This window comes from Hirundo rustica, chromosome 8, assembly GCF_015227805.2.
Source record: "Hirundo rustica isolate bHirRus1 chromosome 8, bHirRus1.pri.v3, whole genome shotgun sequence".
Lineage (NCBI taxonomy): Eukaryota > Metazoa > Chordata > Aves > Passeriformes > Hirundinidae > Hirundo > Hirundo rustica.
The window spans coordinates 24239268-24259249 of record NC_053457.1 but is presented as its reverse complement, the minus strand read 5'-3'; the positions used below and the strand labels follow the sequence as shown (position 1 = coordinate 24259249).

The window sequence follows — 19982 nt, the reverse complement described above, 5'->3', positions numbered from 1 at the left end:
CCTGGGGACAGTCCCTGTGGCACCGCTCACCACCACGCTCTGGGCTGCCCACGCTGGCAGTTTTGTAGCCAGCAAAGAGAGCCCTTGTCCAGGCCATGGGCTGCCAGCCTTTCCAGGAGAATGCTGGGGGGGAACACAACTGAAGATTTTGCTGAAGTCCAGGTGTTCAACATCCACAGCTTTTCCCTCCTCCATTGGGTGGATCATCTGGTCATTAAAGAGGTCAGGTTGGTCAAGCAGGACCTGCCGTCCCCAGAGCTGTGCTGGCTGGGCCTGATCCCTTGGTTGTCCTCTATGTGCTATGTATACAGCACTCCTAAAGCCTTTCTAATAAATGTACCATTGATAGAGATGTGTCTTAGACACTCTGTTACGCAGAACCGAAAAGAGACTCTGTTTTGTACTCGGTATTTTATGAGCGTTTATGATATGAGTAACAGGAATAGTTCAGTCATATATAATATAAACAGGAAAAAATTATAACACCAGTGGTTGAACACTCAAGAGCTTGCCTATATCTCATTAGCCAGAATGAATACTCAGGCTCCTATCAATAACTATTTATTACATGGTTTGTGGTTTTTTAATGCCTTACTGCAGGACCAGTTAATCTAAGAATTGCTATAGAAACATGTGACATTTGGAAGCTTCAACATATAAGGGTATTACTTCATGTTTGCAGGAAAAAAAACATTGAGTGTTAAAATGTTTAGAAATAGGATTGATCTCATTTTGGCTTCAGAAAACTCTGTGTGTTTAATCTAAATTGGCCATACATTTTCAGCAGTCAGTGGGGAAATGCATCTTCACAGGGCAATTCAACTTCCTCATTCTAGATACTTATCTTTATCATCGTATTTGACTGTGTGAAGTGAGTTTTCATGGCAACATATAATGGGAGTTCTTCCTACCTATGGAGACACCACTGCCAGCAGAACTCTTGGACTGCATTTCTCTTGATGTCAGCAACACTTCTGACAGTGATGACAGAGCAAATTAGCTGAATGTTTCCAAGTAAACCTGCCATGTTTTAATGAATAGATTTTATCTGAAATTAAATGACAGAAGAAAAAGCAATAATATAAATATCAACATTTGAATAAGGGTCAAATATTTCAGCAAATAGTACAGGACTATTTCTTGGAAACATGGCATGTCAAAAGCATTCAAGTTTCAATATGTTGACTTCATTGAAGCTATGGCAAAAAAAAAAAGGTTTTTTCTTACTGTTTCCAGTTGATCTGCAAGAAAACCCTCTTCAAGACTCATATTCAGAAATAGTTGTATATCTTTTTAAGGTAGTGAGAAGCACACCTCAGATTTAATGGACCACATCAACAACCTGAAACTTATATAGCTGATTCTCTTTGATTAACTCACTAATGCAATTCAGAACTTCACATCCTCATGATAAAACTTTTCCAGAAGGCTACACGCTTTTTGGTTTGTATTTAACTCAAAAAGCTCCTTTCATAGGAATTTTCAGTTAATATTAAAATACTGAGCTGCACTGGTGGACAGTTGCATGTTTTTCATACAGTAGTTGGTCTAATAAAACTTCATATTATGATGACTGTAACAATCTTTCACAGAACCACCGAAGACTAAGTCTGTCTCTAACACTGTTTCAATAATAATATCTTTTAAAATACTACTACTCTTAGCTATAATGCTGTATATTCCTTCTAACCATTTTAATAATTTGAGGTTATATTCCATTTAAAACAAGATTTATTTGATCAAAACTGTACATGAACACGAAGCAAATTATTTAAGACTTGTGGAGCCCCCTCTGTTTGATGGATATTAGAAGCTTTAATTAAGTCACATGAAAGCATGTCTTGCAAATGCTGCACCGTGGCTGCCTTTCCTCCAGATGGTAATTAGACTTTTTTTCTCTTGCGTAGCAGTCACGAGCTGATTTGCTCTTTTTGTTTGTGGCTTTCAAATTTGCATTAGTTCACATAGTAGCTAGGATTAGAAATTTATTAAGGGATAAAGATAGCTTTGCATCTCAGTATTGCTCTCAGTCAATACTGGCACAGAAAATGTCTGAACAAAACCCCCGCATGTATTGCTGCTTTTCTTTCTGCAAATCCCGATTTTCTTTCACTGTTTCCCAGGAGCCTTTTTTTTCCGGAATGGACTTTGTGTTCCCTTGTGATCCTGATCAGCTCTGGAATCTTGGGACCAAATAACTTCTGTGATATGAAAATGAATTATTCTTTAATCTGTTTTCTTTTATGGTTGGCTGGCCAGCCATCAGACCCAATCCTGGTTATGTGGTAAGCATAACCAGGAAGTTTATTATGCCTTCTACAATTAAAGATATACCATTATGACAGAAGGGAACATTTCCTACGCACACAATAATGGAAAATCTGACAAAAAGATAACACTAAAAACTAATGATTTCCTAGTAATATCCCAAAAAGAAACATTGCAGTGGGATAATACTGGAGATACGTCTACTAGCAAGAAGGAGAAATAACATAGAATGTGAGATACCAGCTGTTTATTAATGTAAAGTTAGACTTTAAAATATTAAATTATTTTACTGTTAAAAAAGCAAAGTTTTTCATTGCATAATGTTATTTTTTGCATTACAACCATGTTTTAATAATTTGTGCGTGTGCAATGTTCTTTTCTTTTTACCTAGAAAATGAGGCAAAAAAGTAGTTGCCTGTGTTTTAAAGTAGAATTAGGTTTTCTCTAGGATCTCATCTTGGTAGAGCAGCAATGAGTGGAGCTGCTATAATATGTCAATTGTTAAGGCTCACAGCAGCTGTTGTGTGTCCAACAATAGTCTGTGCAAACTTTGGGCACTAGCACTTGCTTATGACAAAACAGAGTATTGTGATGCGATGCACTTTTTGTCTCAAGTGCCCTGAAATGTTTGGGTTTTGTTTGTGTGTTCATTTGTTTGTTTGTTTTTGGTTTTTTTGACAGGAGGGATCTTTAATAACTAATCCTCAGAATTATGTTTTGTAGTACACCATGCAATATTTATGAATTAAATCAAGAAAGCCCATTACATTACATGGACTGAATTGTAGCAGAAAATAAAATTACCTACAAGAAAAATAATTCCTGTGGCTTCTGACTGGGCACTAATACATCTTTGTGGATAGAGTATACAGGAGTGACTTCCTTTCAGAGCATGAGGTAGGAAATGGCATTTATTGAAATTCAAATGCAATTAAGGAGACACTTAAATTAGTTTATAAAAGGCTGTTGGTTTCTTTACATACCAAGAAGTCGGAAATAGTAATGACTTTATCATGTTAGCTGTGACAGTGATTCATGGAAGAAGTTAGAGCCACAGTCATCAGGGAGGTGTTTTCTTTCAAGAATCTAAATAATGTTCTGTCCATTCAGTGCCTTTAAAATCTTGTTCCAAATCCCATTGAAAGATGGGCAAAAATCATTACTAACAAACAAGCCTAGCTGCCTCTTCTCCACAGGGAGGGGAGTTACTGCAGGTACTCATGTTGCAGGACAGGTATTCCTGAACAGTTTGGGGTTGTTCTGTACCAGACCTATGCCAGCTCTCAGTGGTGAGATTTGGACAGACCTCAGATGGAGCATCGGTAAATTATTCATTATTTCAGAACACCCTCAGAGAATTACAAAAATTGCTTAAACCAAAGGTTAATAAAGGACAATCTCTGGATTTTTAGCAGGTTCTAATAGTTTAGCAGCTGAAGATAAATGATTATGAGCCAGCTTTCCTTAGCTGAGAAGAAGCTACTCTCCAGATTATTCACAGAATACAGTGTAAAGGACTGTGCAGTACAATTTGTCTTAAGGAACTGAGAGATATGTATACACCTTTGGTGTTTCTAAAACTTTTCAGAGTTCAGTTCAGTGCAGCCTGGGTATGACTAAGAAATCCTGTGCCTGGTTTCAGCTGTAAAAGCCCTGGCCCAGTTGCAAAAGAAATTCAGAGAGTAGCAGGCTGGGAATTGTACCATTTTTGATACAAAACACCCACCCTTTTGTTACTTTTCCTAGATGATGGCTCAGAGGACCTGTGTGAGGAGCATTAGAAAAGCATAACAAAAGCTTTGTTATGTTCAAAGGTCTTACTTTGTTTTTCATACTTCTGCCAGTAAAGCAGATAATTCTGTAATACTATATGGGCTCAATGCTTCCCCACGCACACCTTACATTTTGCACAGTTTTGACTTTTGGGAAGTTTAAACATTTCTCTACAAGAAGGGCCTTCGGACAGAAAGTGCTATGAGACTTTATCTGAAGGTGAAAAAAAAAAATTATGGAATAACATAAACCAAACAACAAATATAGCTGGACTAGAATCAAAGATCAGTGCCAAGCTAACTTTATTAATCTTTCAAGGAAGCGTAACAATTAGATCTCGATCTTCCAAAAGCACTCCACATGAGAAATCTTAGCCTTTAGGTATTCTCACAATGTTTGTGATAGTTCTAGATGGAACTGCGATTTCAAAATTATTCTTATTTGAGTTACTCTGTATCTAGCAACAACGGGGCTGTTTGATACCATGTTCCATGCACATTCTCACAGTGTTCTGATACAATTAAAAGTTTCACCTCCACAGCAAAATAAAATGCAAATTGATTTCAGAACATTAAGCAGGTCTGTCATAATCTAAAGTTTTGGTATATGTTATGAATATTTTAAAAACTTCAAATCACAACTGTGTGCCTAGACCAAATCAAAGGTTAATTATTTTGAAGCCTCAGGTTGTAATAGAGTGCTCTGTAGTCCTATGAATTTTCATATAAATTCTAACTTATTCTAGAGGCTGTTCTAAATTAGACCAGATGCATAAACCAGTTTAAAGGGGAGGAGGGAAATGGGCAGCATTATTTGCCTCTAGAAATTGAGTCAAACTTCTGGAGTTCACAGGCACAGTACCTCAGAAAGCTATAAACCAATGCTTATCACTTCTGTGCTAATTTTTGAAATTTGAAAATGTTCATTCAGGAAGTGACAGTAAATCTATGTTACACTGCTAAAACAAAGTAGGAAGGAAAGCTAATTGTGTTGCCTTAAGCTGGGGTGAATTAGGTTTTATTCTCTTTTCTCTGTTAGTTAACTTCTTTGTGTTGTATCAGTAACTTACAGAATCACAGAATGGATAAGGTTGGAAGGGTCCAACCTTCTGCTCAAGCAGGACCCCCTAGACCACATTACTGCAGATTCTGTCCAGATGGTTCTGGAATGTCTCCAGTGAGGGAGACTCCACATGCTCTCTGAGCAATCTGTTCTGGTGCATATTCACCCACACAGCACAGAAGTTTTTCCTCATGTTCAGGTGGAATGTCCTGTGTATCAACTTCTGCCCCGTGCCTCTTGTCCTATTGCCTGACACCGCTGAGCAGAGGCAGGTCTGTGATACTGACACCCTCCCTTCAGACACAGGCATTGACAAGGTCCCCTTTTAGGTGTCTCTTCTCCAGGCTGACTGGGCCCAGATCTCTCATCCTTTCCTTATTTGGGAGATTGTCCAGGAGCTCCTAGTCTTTCTTGTACTGAGGAGCCCAGAACTGGACACAGCACTCCAGATGTGGCCTCACCAGGCGGAGTAGAGGGGCAGTATCCCCTCCCAATTAAAAGCATCTGTCGAACAAATTTCCTTTTCCAACAGCCTGTTTGGAATCCTCTTGCTATCAAAGCTTTCATACAGCTGTTCTTCCAAGCAAAAAACTTACTATTTATAAGAAGTAATTTATTTTTATATTTGTTTGTTTTTAACTTGCACTAATAACTGAGAATCTTCTCTCCCAGTGAAAGACTCTCTTTTCTGCAGCTCAGCTCATTCTGGCAGCACTGTGAGTGATTAAGAGCTTTCAGAGAGAGTTAATCATCCTCATGGGCTTCCTCCTGCTCTCGATTGAGACAGGTTAGGGAATTAGTTGAAGAAGGCACTTCAGTGATTATGCAATAGCTTTAAAAGACACATAGGAAGTGAAGCTTTTTTGAACATCAGTAGTGAGTGCCCACTACCTTATTTCTGGTAAGCTTACAGGTGGCCATGAGAAATACATATACAGAGCTAGTTTACTGGTCTGCTGAGTGGTTGGCTGATTTCTTGATCCATGGGAAGTTGTATCTAGTGCATGGGACGAGGATCAGAAAGAGCTACTTCTGCTGTTTATTTTGTTGCATCCTTCCCTGTTAGATTTTCAGAATCATGCTTTTGGAAAATTGACTGCCAAAACCTTGTTACAAGGTTTAGCTTGAGTATAAAGCAAGTTCCAATGCCAAAAGGAGGTCATCTAGGACTGTAAGCTTTGTCCCCCTTCCTTCCAAGACTGAGGATGTTGGAGGAGCCAATTTGTTTGGTTTCCTGCAGCCACATTCACCTATCCAGAAGGTTTTCCAGGCAGTGCCATGGAAAGGTAAAATCAGAGGAAGGGAAACACATCACAGGTTATGACCTGGTGACATTAATCCACTGGAAGACTGTTACATAACAGCCGTGTCAGCTTATTGAGAAAACAGGGCTTTTTTGCCCCTACCCATATTCTGCCCCATGGGCATTTGTGGGCAATGCCTTTCGGGGTTGTTGGATTCCCCACTGGCTAAAGGTTGCAATGATGGGTCTCTTGTCTTGCACTTGCCAGGGAAGTTTATTGCAATAGAAACTAATGTAATTAAAAGGCATATGTTGTTTAAAATTTCAGGGAATATCTTTATGAAAAAAAAATCTATAATTCTTTCTTTTGTTAAATTGTTATCTGAGCAGCTTAGGCAAATGTTAAACCCTCGTACAAGTAAAATTTCAGGAAGTGCAAAACTTCTGGAAGTTCAGAGGAGTTCTAGATTTCTGAATTTTTTTTTGAAACTGCCTTTAAATTAGAATTGTACTTACATAATAAGAACTACAAGACGTGCAGCATGTAGCATCAAAACTGACAAGATTTAACATGACAGAAGCAGAAGGTGGTTTATTATGAAAGTCTGAAAGTGCTTGCCCCATCTCGATTTGTAATAGAATAACTGGGTAGGAGGTAGATCCAAACTGAACTTAGCTCACTATTTGATAGTTTTCCAACAGCTGTTTTCCAGGAGCCTTTTTTTTTGTCTTTCAGTAACATGTTTTGGTCTCAGTGATGGTGTACATCTTGTTACTGGTGTTGGAAACTTTCTTTTAATTATGTATTTTTTAAAAACCTATGGGTTAGTTTCATGTCTAGGATCTTTCTTCCATATTAACTGTAACCAAAAGCTTTACTTCCCAGTTCAGTAAGATTTACTTCTATAATAATACAATGGGTTCATTTGGTTTTAATTTAAAATTCTGTATGTGGCCATAGGTAATTAAAAACATTTCCTGAAAAATGGTGGGTTTGACAGTACCATGCTGGAATTGTCTCTACTGATCATGAAGAGTTGAATAGTAGTCATTTGTCACATAGGGTGTTGACTCAGGCACAGATGATTTCAATTCAGATGACAGTGGGTGTTACAAAACCCAGCTGTTGACTCTGCTCCTCTTTCCACAAGTCGCTTTGTCTATGGTAGGAATGGCCGACCTATGAAGCAGTTTTTGACAGCCATAGTTTTTGGCCTAATTTATTCAAGTAAACCAGTGGTGACTTTAAGTTGTTTTAATGCACTGGGTTGGCAACTTCAACAGTTTAGGAGCTGTTTCCAGTGTAAATTGTCAGTGCTAGCATGGTAGTGGCAGCCTTTGGAGGAGTGAAAGCCTGGTAGGGTGTTTAAGTTGCCTGTATTAGTGCATAAATTTTGTTTCTGATTCACAGCTAACTTGAGAAAGAGTTTTTACAGCAGTTGTGCCAGCACTTGCAGAGCAGTTGCAGACAGCTGCTAGCAAGACACATTTTCTTGGCTCAAAATGATTAATCTCAAGCTAAGACAATTTTCTCCAAGAGCTTTGGTTGTTACTCAAATTTGGAAAAAAGACAACAAGAAACATTAAAACAGATACTCTTCTTTGAGGTTTCAATTTCACTGGAAAAAGACTCTTTAGCTTTTTTCGAAAAGGTACATAGTGGGCTCAAGAATATGAGCAAAGAAATTTATTGGCCAAGGCTGATTCTATTGAATAAATCAATAGGGTGTTAAATAGGAAGCTGTCGAGACAAGGCTTACCAGGTAGGCTGCTCAGGAGGGAAAAAAGAAAATGGGTTTGGGGAGGGTGGCATGGTTGGGAAGGGTGCCAATTTTCCTTGCTTTCCCTTCTAGGATAATACCTTGGTGAGCTCACAAGGTACCTGTGGAGATTATGAACTTGGTTGACTTTTCAGGAGAGTCAGGAAAGCTAAAATTGACAGCAGTGGGTGGAAGAGACAGCCCTATTTTAATATGTTAGAATAATCTCAAATTGAGGCTTCTTGTTTATTTGTATCTAGATACCTACTATGTAAACTTTCGATTTTTGCCATTCAAAGAGTTATTTTCCCAAGAAGAACTTCATTCTTTTTTTGGTTTTGATTAAGCCTTCATAGCCTTTTTCAGCAGTTAAAAATAGAGTACACATATCTTCTATCTAATGAACTTGTGGACTAGATGTTTCTGTTGCCTTTTTTCTCCTGTAACAGGATTGAATTCCTTGCACTACAGCAACCCTGAAGTCATTACACTGCAGTTAAAACAAAATGCAGAAAGGAATGACCTTTTGCTGGGACTCTGTGTTGTTTATATTGCTAAGCCTGATCACCATCTCCCAGCAAAAGCCAGTTTAATCCTTAAACATTTGTACATATAGTATCTGTTCAGAATTGTCTATTGTTTGCTGTCTGGTTCTCATTGATTATAACGCTGTGCATCTCCACAATGCCCCTATTTGCCCCTTGGATCTTCATAGTACAGGGCAGCTCTTATCTTCCTTGCTGATAGCATATCACCAATGGTACCAGTTAAGAGCTGAAAACACTTGTAGCATAATGGAAAGTTCCACTTTTGCCAGGATGACTCATTAATTAACCCTGGGATGAAGAGGCTTCCTGTGCCAACTTAAGAAAAACTTACGGGAAGGTACTATTATATATCAAAAGATAAATGATTGGAAGAGTTTTGTCAGCCTTGTAGGAATTATGTTTTTAAATACTCTCCATCTGCCTGAAACAAGCCTGGAAACTCACTGAATAGATACTTTGGAAATAGTGTACATCTTGCTTTGCTTTAGGAGCAGACAGACAACTGCTGAGAAGAATGGACTGGTACTAGCAGCGTTGAAGGCAAGCAGTATATCCAGGAGGCACTAAATATATTTTCTTTCCAACTGACCACAAGCTTTTGGCTTCAAAAAGGCCAGTGTTCAAATGTAGCTACCAAGTTGGCCACTTGGGAGGGAAGGAAGAAAATAGGCTTGGTTTTGGGTGGTGTCAGGGATTGGGAGGGCTCTTGGGACCGTGAAGAGGCCAGAGAAGGCTTTGGCTGCTGTGCAGAATGCCCTCATGTGCCTGTCAGACATTGCTGAATGTGAGTGGGAGGCTGGGGTACGGTTTCACTGTCCCAGCCTGGTGTGGATGGAATGCCTGTAACTCAGGACCGCAGCAAAATTGTGCTGTGGACTTCAAGGAATCCTGTGATGCCTTCATAGTGCACGATTTAGTTTTTGTCAAGGAATCTTTGCCAGATCTGTAAGATAAAGCGTTGTGTGTCTGTAGCAGGCTTGAACCAAGCGGAGTGGTCTCTACATAAAGATGTATGATGGGTGTAAATATCTCCAGTGAAGAGCTGTAACAAGGCCTGGGAGTGAGAACAAAGCTCCAGAATTTGAGATTTAACTCCCAGTAGTTTCTGGGATAGAAAGAACTTTTGCTGCAGAAATCTCCTCCCTTCAGAACAGAGAAGCGGTAAAAAATTTGAGGAGATGCTTCATTTAAGCTAAAAGTGTGGCTTGGACTTGATCTATTAATATTTGGGCATTTCAGGCTTGACAAGTGGCTATAAAATGCAAAAATACAGATATTTTTAATCATCAGTGGAGCTGCTTCATTGATTTCCCCTCGGATGCACACATGTGCAGGTGTGACTTCTGCTTTTTGGCCCAAGGAGTGTCTGTTTACTCAAAATACAAAAGGTTAGACAGATTTCTTACCTGAGTGTCTCTTTTTGGCTGGTTATGTCAGTCTGCTGTCTGTCTAGGAGGAAGAACAGGTGCTGAGCTGTGACAGGCTTTGTAACCATGCGGAGTAAATTGAGGGGCATGAAGCAGAAAGGAATATAACTTTGTATTAGAAACTGCAAGCAAAAAGAGATGAGGAGACTAATTTTCGTAAGAAAATGAGCATGCCAAGTAAAATACAAATGGTTCAAACCATTTGTTTCCTTGAGAAACTTTATGGTCTAAATTTGACATTGACTGTAGCAAGTATCCAAAGAACCGCCATATGGAGGAATAGCAGCTTGTGTTAAGATCATACACTTAACAGCTTAATTTCCAAATTTCTATTGAGTGGTGTCTCAGTTCGGCAGTAGAAAAAGGATGCTTCATGGGGAGACTTGAATGAGGAAGGAATGGTGTGACATTTTTTGAGTAGACCTTGCAGGTTGCAAAAAGGAAAGGTTGGGACGAGCTGTCTGTAGTGGGGAGCGAGACCTGAATCCAGGTGTGAACAAAACTAATTCAGTTTGTTGCTCAGTGGTGAAGTTACTGCTGGAACTGACTAAATCAAATATTTTCAGTGTCTCACCAAAGAAATGACCACTCCAAGGAAGGGTAAATAACACTGACTTTTTTTTTTTTTCACATAAGTAAAAAAAAAAATTGCACAGGAATCAAATTATCAACTGCAGTTCTGTACACAGTATAGAGTAGGTGTCAGCAATGCTCTGGCTTGTGCTACATCCTTTTTCTTTTCCCTTGCCTCATGTTAAAGTTTTAGCATTAGAACAGAAACAATGACTATCCAAGCTCGGTAGTTTCTCAGTGAGACAAGGTGCTATCATGAGCTTCATGGTGTGTTTTCTCTACATCAGTGAATACCAGTGCTTCTCCCACACTGCAGAGATCACTGGGAGCTGCCTCCTCTCAGGAGACTGGAGCTGCCAAATCTCAGCCCTATTGCACACTGTTCAAAATCAGTCCACTCAGCACCTTGACTTAGAGCTGCAAGGGGCTGACACCCACTGGAAGGTGACCTGGAAAGGCTTACAGGAACAATGTCCATACAGGAGAAGCTGATAGAAAATATTTTCAGCTTCCAAATCTTTATGATGTTCTTCCTGAATCGAGTGCTGGGGTTTTTGACATCAACACTGTGACAAGCAGAGGATTGGATCTGTAATGGCAGAAGATGGCAGGCATTAAACTGTGAAATCTGAAAGGGTAAAAGGGGAAAGTAACAATTTCAAAGTTAGTGGAGACTACATGCCAAAAATAAAGAAGGAATGGCTGCTTTTGTTTTAAATAAAGTTATCCTCCCTCAACTCAACAATAAAGCACAGGATGAACAATGAGAAGAATATGTTAGGGGAGGGAGGAGAATGATGGGGGAATAATAATCATCTGTAGAGAAAGTAACCACTTAGGGTCCCACAATCCTGCTCTTTTAAACAAGTGTTGACTTTAGTTCTCTATTTATGGATTTGGAGAGGAAAAATCTCTGAAATTTTAATTCATTTGAAATTACTGGGGGAAATGCTGTTGCTGGATTCTCAGTGCTTCAAACAAGTCATGAGTATTGATATTCTGAATATTTCATGTGGCAACACATGAAATATTGATAGATAAATATAACATTATATTAAATAAACTCCAGTGTCTCATCTTCAGCTCTGCTATGTTATTGTGTGTAAACTCATGAGCTGATTCTTCATTTAGCTGGGGCATATGTGAGCAGTTCTTCACCTGTGTAGAAAGCAATTACAGGTCCTTCTGTGTTCACAGGTTTTGGATGCAGTCTGAGTCCAAGAAGTATGAAGAAGAGATACCTTCTCTACACTGGGGGATAGATCCTGTATTTTCTGCATTTGCAAGACTCTATATTAAAGATATTACAGAAATGAGAGAGTCTAAACAGGTGCCAGGTATGTATTTATATGTGCTGATTATGATACACACAGTATTATAATTGATTTATGTTGTGCTTTTTACCAAGGGATTGTTCATGAGCATCAGTTAAGTAGTATTCCATATGCTTAAGCTAAGTGATGGTAGTATCTTGTAACAGTTCTAAGGACGACAGGTTGTATGTGAAATATAAAATGTATTTGTTAAAATGGCTCTTCTTTCTCATCAGAATCTCTTTTGTGTTAAGGTAATGTGTTTCCTCTGTGTGGTAGTGCTTGTTATATTCTCACAAAGTTAATTCTAAAAAATTCTGGTTCTTCCTGGCTATATGTATTGTCATCTCCCCACTGTCTACATTTTTTGGAAAATTTTGACTGTTGATTACATCACTGGATGATTTGGCTTTTTCCTATGGATATTAATAGATTTGAAAACAGATATAAGTTTTGAGGTTTTGTCTCCCTAATTTCTAGATATGATAGATACATGACTTTCTTCATACATTGGAACAACCCTACTGTAAGTTCTGGCCTCCATGCTGGACCTTACCCACAACTGTGTGCTTTGCAGTCCTGCTGGTCTGCAGTGTCACCCTCATGTGAGCTTTGGCTGAAGGAACACAGCTCTGACCTTGAATTGCTGTTTTCACTACACAGACTTTAAATAGACTGCAGTGTGTCTTCTGCTGTGGAAAGGTTTGTTGCTCCTAGCTGAAGCTTGACATGGTGTAAGATTATCAGGGAGGAGCCCAAAGAGCTTAGAATTAATGAGGAAAAGCAAAAAGCCCTAAGCACAGTCTATGTCTTTGGTTTGGTTTTGATGTTCTGTTTGTGATTTTTTTTTTCCCCTGTTCCCAGGGACTAAGTACCTCTGTTTGGATCTCTGAATATGCTTTGCCTTGTAGGTTTTGTTATTCTTCTTCAGTTTTCTTTTACAGCAAGGATAGCAGCAGTGCTATTTTTTGAGAAATGAAGGATTGGCAGGTTTTTTTTTTTCTCTTCTTGCAACCATTTTTGTGTACATAAGGACTTCACAAACCACAAATACCAGTCTGTCTATCTGTCTGTCTGTCTTTGTTATTTAACATGGCGGGAGACTTTGGTCTTAAATCTATTGCAATAATTAGGCTACAGACTGTTGTTGATGATTGTCCTACAGTAAGTTTTATTTAGGGGTCTTTTTTTTAAAACTGTTTTATAAATATCTTCTAGTAGTACTGGTGTAGGAAATGCATCTGGTAAAAACTGTTCTTCATCAGTTGCAGATATTTTAACTGTTTTCAAACAAAATGCAACGCAATTCAATGCCAGCAGATTCGGATTGTGGTTTGGACTTGAACGTTAGTACATACACATGTGAAAATGTATTCAGAATAATTAAACTTATAAACACCAACAAACGTTTCATGATAGCAGGAACAGTCCCAGAGAGTACAGTCCTGCTCTTTTTTTTACCTCCAAATTACCTGAATTTCCCTTCTTACTTCTCTTCCTGTTCTTTTACTTAACTAAGTTGGCTTCTGCTTCAGGAACTTTTTCAGGTTTGTTACTACCTTTGGTTTTTCTGAGATGATCCTAAGGAAGTGGTATCTGTCATGTCAAGATATCAGCCTTTGCAGTTGGCACATATGAGCTTTCTCCACTTCCTGTGCATCTGGCACTCTGCACATTTAACCTTGCTTGCAATCCTGTATCATTTTCTAAACCAAACTTCAAATAAAATGAAATTTCCTAGAACCAACATCATGAATTTTGTTCGTTCTCCTGGTGCTGTATGTATACCAAACCAGGCATTTTTCAGTACGTCTGTGAACACTGTCAGTGTTCAGTCAACAAATGATAGCACAACAAAAACACTAAAATTATTACCTTTTGGGGAAGGAAGAACGTAGGTGTTTGTTGTCAATGCTTCCTGCCTTTAATGGGCTTTTAAAGACCAGCTGAAGCTAAGTATATGGTTGGCTATAAATCAGTCATTAAGTAATGGTAATTAAGAATGAATGAGTGCAAAACCAAAAGTTGTAACTAGGAAGAATGGAAAGAAACACAGAGCGAATGTCAGGAAAAACATCCCTAGAATGACATCTGTTAGACCGTGGCACAGCCTTCCCAGGAAAAAGGTGGGATGCCCTTCACTGGGATTGTTTATATCCTGACTGTACAGATTGCCAGGAATTTACTGTACAAAATGGGCTTGTATTGGCCCTGAGGAAATGGACTGAATGACCTAATGAGTTTTTTCTTTCCACTTTTAAGCATTAGGATTTGATGCCACAGTGACTAATCCCTTAAAACAACACAGAGGGAAGCAGTAAACCTGGCCAATTACTCTGCTGCTATAAATGGTGACAAGAAGGCTGGAAAACCTCCCAGATAAAAACAGCAATTGTGTTGTCTTAGCAGCCTTGCAAAGGGAGTGGGTGTCAAACTCAGTTGTAACACATAATCACATCATGGAAATGAGCTTTTCTCAGAGTTAGCATGCTTTGTGACATCTTATCAATAAGCAAAGGAAGCTACAAAGAGCATAAAAGGAGGTAATAACAATTAAAGGAATGGTAAACAGCACAGTAATGCTGGTACAGATGTGACCAGCACTTGCCCTAGAGAGCTCTGTACCTCTAGCCCCCTGTAGCACTGCTGTGGCTGTTGTGGTAATGGCATTTTGCTCTGTGTGTTGATTACTGAGGTATTAGGAACCTCATGGAATGTGTTTGTCCACAGCTTCAAATATTTGGTATATATTTATTGCTACCAATGTAGACTTAATTTGAACAAATAAACTGGCAGGAGGAGTAGTTTACACCTTGAAGTAATGAAGTCCAGCAACTTTTAATAGGTTAAATATAATTTCATTCTTCAAATTAATTGGGGAAGTTTCTCTGAGAGTAAGGGTGGTGTTCTATATGAACTTATGGGGACGGAGAGAACCAGTTTTATTTGGTCTCTGTCATCTGCCAAAACTCAGCTTGCTAACTGGGAAACACACATAATAACATGTTGCTTGTTTATGTAATCAGGAGCTTGGAGTCTCTGCTCCACAGACTTACCCTGAAACTAGCCCAGACCTTTTAAAGAGATGTAAGATTTCGGTGAATGACTACAAACACTGGGAGCATCTCCACTGGGGGTTTCTGTAGCAGTGTTTATTTGTGCCCTGGTAAATGAAATGAGAGACAAGTGGACAGACCTGCTAAACATTCTCTATGCCAGACCTGACCAGTGACTGCACGATCAGTACAGCCAGGTCTGAGATGATAGATGCGTCCTCAAAACATTGCAGTGGATTTTTGTGAGCAAAATTCCTGCTTATGAGCTGCTTGGCTGATCACCTGTGGTTTCTTCTGAAACTTTTGTGTTTTCTCTCTGTCTTGCGTGAACAAAGTTAATTCCAGGCTCATTTAAGGCTGCTAGCTATGTAGGACAAGTTATTTTTGGATTTTGGATTTAGGTTTTTTTTTTTATACAGAACATTTTTCTGACTCCCTTGCTGCTGTGTTTCCCTTTGTAAGAATAACACTTGCCACGGTATATGGAGCCAAATGTTCCCTTCTGAGTCCCTTGAGTTATCTAGTTTTCAGAAGACAGTTATTGAACATCCCAGATGGCTTATTTCAGTAAAGCAGCAGTATTTGAAAACTGAAGAAAACACATTCACTGAAAACTAGCCAGCCCAGGGTATATTTGGAGCTTATTGCCCTATTTTCCTCCTGCTGGTGGACTGTGAAGCCTCAGTGTATGATGTTTGCATTAGTGTTTGTTAACAACATTTGTCACTCTCTTGAAAGGGGTTACGGAGCGGGGCAACCTCAGTGCTGTCGGAGTCCACTGGGCTGTGATTTCTCACTGTTTCCTGGACATGTTTCTAAGTGTTATTTAAGTTATCTTTATAGATGCACAAAAATAGCTTTGAAGGGATGTTTTTAGAATGTGTGTTTTCAGAAACTGGAGTTCAGGATGCAGTCCACGAAGACTGCAGTAGTGTACTCTGCAGTCTGAGAGGGCTCTTGCTCTCCCCCTGCCCCCACGGCTCCTGTTCTTCCAGAAATGAAAGACAGAATTATGTTAGTTTTCCTTTCGGAGGCTCTGCCTTAATCAGGAACAGCTGCATTGTGAGAAGCTCAAACTGCTTCCTTTGTGTTCTATTATTTATTCTGAAGCTTTATGAAGATGTAAAAAAATCCCAAACCAAACAACAAAGCAAAGCAAAACAAAACCCAAATGAAACAACAAAACAAACAAACAAAACCTCCCTAATGCTTGCAGCAAATAAACTGTTTTTCTGATCCAAATGTGCAAGAAAACAAGAGGTTAATAAGATTCTGACACTCTACAGAAGCAAGCTTTTGGTATCCTAAGTACAGCTGATACTGTCTCCTTTTAGTGTTCCTAGTCTTCAGTGATACAGGGGATTTTTCCTCTGTAGGCACTGAATAATTTAAGATATATTAAATATGTAAGAAAGTATTTTTTTTTTTTTTACTGACAAATGTGACTATGTAGGATAGGGTGTTGAAAGAAATAGTTACGCTAATCAAGCATGTTTTGTGTCTAGGTATATTCTTTTATAATGGACATCCTGTAAGACAGGTGGATGTCGTTGGGATAGTGGTTCAAACAAAGGAGCGAGATGCCTTTTATAATTGTGGAGGTAAGGAAAATGTCTTTCTTTCTTCTTGGACTTATCAACCTTTTATCTTAGTTACTGTTAGAACTGAAAGGTTTCCTTATTTGCTCATTGTGTATTCTTGAAACAAATGTGTTCTTATCCTAATATAACGTGTATCTACAGCTGAGATTATTTGGCAAATGTGGGGAAGCTACTGTTTATCTCCACTTCAAAAACAGAGAATTAAATAGCACAGAGTAGCTGATTCATGTGGAGTCATGTAGCAAATCTTAATTTTAGTTGTTGCTTTGTCACTGGACTCTGCCACCTTCCTCTCCTATTTGCAGTCCCTTTGGTCAGATCCAAATGTATTTAACAGTGCCCACAAATGGGAAATCACTTCTTCCGTATTTGAACCTTAGAAAACCCTTCTGACTTTTTGTGTGTCTTCTCATATCTTGGAGCCAACTTCTAATAGCAGTCAGGAGCTTGTTTGTCTTTAGGTGCACAAGAGTCTTAACAAATGAACTCAAGCATCATAGTACCAGTCCTTGCCAACACCAGCTGGGAGTTGTCTTCTCCGTATTGCTTTTCCCAGTATTCAATTTTATTAACATGGAAACATCTGATTATCATTTTGTTCAGCTGTATTTTACATCTGGAGAAAAAGCAGAGTGGAGCAGTGGTGATGTGGCAAGTTTCAAAAGGTGGAGGGAGGTCACCTCACAGTAGGAAGGGGGAGCCAAGGGCACAGATCCAATTGAAGCCCTTTATAGCCAGTGTCTCCCTCTGCCATGGGTTTTCACCTGGTGGAGGTGAATCACAGAGTGCCTCTCCTTCCCAATTCCCTTGCTTGTAAAACTGCAGTTCCCTGACCCTCAGGAGTACTGTGAAGCTGATGAATTAACCAGGACCCAGGTTCCCCAGCATCAAACTGCTGCAGCGTGGCATTGATTGCTTCATGAGAACAGAGGAAAACAGAATCAAAATGACCAAGACAAGACCAATTCTATGGATAAGGGTTTTCCATGCTGCTCTCAGCATCCGTTTAACAACTAAACCTGTTGAAAATGTTTGACTGGGGCAGAAAGTGGAGGAATAGAAATAAAAAGGAACTGCAGAGTAGTGGAATTAAGGCCTTAGATCAACCGACCTTCAAGTGCAGCTCACAGTAAGCCTGGCTTCCTGCTGTCCTTTCACATCCAACTCCACTCTTTGTTCCAGCAGTTCCTGGTTTGAGTTTTTAGGCTACCTGCCAGGGTGCCCCTCCCCAGCCTGCCCTCCCTTTCAGGCAGGGACTCTGCCAGGGCAAAATTGTAACTTCTTAGACAGTTTCCTGCTTGTAACTTCTTGCATCTCTCAGTTCAACAGACTCTGGTGAGTCACAGGGGTTGCATCAGTTGGAGTGCCACACACTGCTCAGGACTTGCTCACTTTCCATCTGCTTAAAAGTGACTTACAAAGCAATTCCCCCTTTGTACTTTCCCTCTGATAGGGAACTGAAATGTCTTTGTGTCCCTGCCACGATCCTCCCCCCTGTTTCCTATCTGCTTCAGGATATGCATCACTCACTTTAAAGAATCTTGGGTCCACTGCTGAAAACTCTACAGCCAGAACTGATGATAAAATTATAACTGTAAAAAAGAGTTAACTTACTCTTTCCTGGCTTAAAAAAAAAAAATAAAATAAAATAAAATTACATGCTGTGTAATATCTGATTTTGACACTTAGATTTGATTGTTTCTTGCTATTATTATGATGAGTTAGGAGAAGATATCTAATTAAAACATAGCTTTGATCAAGCTCTTATTTTACCTAACGCACCTTTCTGACCTCTTTTTTCCCCTTTCCTTTTTAACAAAACCAAACATCACATGTGGTTTTCTTTGTACTCCAAAACTGACTTGAAAGGCTGAAAGGTAGTAGACTTAAAATCAAATGAAAAAAATAATTCACCAACATCTCAGGTTCCTGCAGGCCTGACAAGAGCCATACCCTTTTTGTCATAAAGAAATAAAAATTTACACAATTATCTCATTTAACAGGTAGCTTTGAGCTACCCCTCAAATAATTAAGCAATAATCAAAGAAACCAAAGCCAAACAAATCAAAACCAGGAAAAAAAAAAGACTGCAACAAACAAAAAGTAAACCCACCAAAAAAACCAAATATACAAAAGTTTAAACCCAAAGAGATGAGGAAGGGCGGTACAGGAAGTTTTCAAAAGTTTGTAGACCCCTTGAGTGCATTTAAAATAGATTAACATTCTCTTGTCTAATCAGAATACAATTGCAAGAGTTCTCATTCATCTGCACTTCAGTAGTTGCTTGTCTTTTTGCTCAGAGCTTTCATCTGTGAAATTGCAAAACTCTGTGTCAGAGCCTTGCTCTGCTACCAGATTCCTTGCATGGTCAAGTACAGGTCAGTCTCTCCAGGACTCAGTTTTCAGCTGTTCCATTGAGAGGGAGGAGTCTGGCCTCCTAATCCTTCAGCCTTACTTGGTTTGTTTCCAAGCCCTTCTTAGGAAGCCAGTCTGTCTCGGTTGGTGCAAGCTGGAACATCTAGAAACTGTGGGAATGCAAGAGTGAAATGTCATCTGCCCTGCTTCTTGTTGCCATTGCTGGCTTGCACGGATGGCTTGGCGTGGTTTATGAGGGTTCTGACTCCTACTGAAATAGTTGCTGTCTGTCTGTACCAAGGAGAGGAAATCCTACCAGCAGATCGTAATCTGTGCTCGGGTACAAAATTAAAGCTGCTGAAATAGTTGCAGACACAGCGGCTCAAAACAGAGACAGCAGAGAGGAGCATACTTTTGTGATGGAATTTGGAATTGCCTGCATCTTACGAGTGCTGTAAGTTTGCTAATAGGAATGTGCAGCTAAACTGCTTGGAAACAGGAAGGCAAGACAATGATTTGAAATTAGACACACACACCCCCCCCCCAAACTGGGAGATTATTTTAAAACACGTGAGACAATGCAAAAGCATTTTACTTTGATGCTGTGGTTCCCAGAGGAAATGACTGCAGGTACCAATCAGCGTCTTCATGGTAAACATTGCTGTTACTTTTCTAGTCACGGGCCTGGTTTAAGGAGCAGAAGAAAATTGCAGGTTTCCATTTGTGAGGAGTGGAATCTCAATCTTGGAGATGTTACATTCAAAAGCAAGGTGCATTGGCTGGATGATCCTTGACAGACATTTAGTGCCCTTCTATTTAGAGTGTTTATTGCACAGGCCATCTCTATACAGTCCCTTGATCGACAGAAAATTGATTCTTCAGATTTTAGTTTCCTTTGAGTTTTGTCTTTTCCTGCTGTCATCAACAATGCAGTGCCTGGAGCAGAAATTATAGAACTTATTTTCATTGGACGCTGGCAAAACAGGAAGAACAGCTCTGTGCT

At 39.4% G+C, this 19982-nt stretch overlaps 1 protein-coding gene across 5 annotated transcripts in view; it reads left to right on the top strand.

Annotated features, from left to right (window-relative positions):
- Positions 1-19982, top strand: part of STN1 (STN1 subunit of CST complex) — a 41074-nt gene that overhangs the window by 3820 nt on the left and 17272 nt on the right. For 2 of the 5 annotated variants that reach the window (XM_040071978.1, XM_040071979.2), the window contains exons 2-3: positions 11852-11991; positions 16529-16624. In XM_040071978.1, the coding sequence (XP_039927912.1) occupies positions 11859-11991; positions 16529-16624 (229 nt within the window). In that variant the 5' untranslated portion in view covers positions 11852-11858. Of the gene's footprint in view, positions 1-2991; positions 3166-5985; positions 6005-7865; positions 8110-11851; positions 11992-16528; positions 16625-19982 lie in introns of those variants that run through there. The other 3 variants (XM_040071976.2, XM_040071981.1, XM_040071980.2) reach the window with 3 other exon arrangements.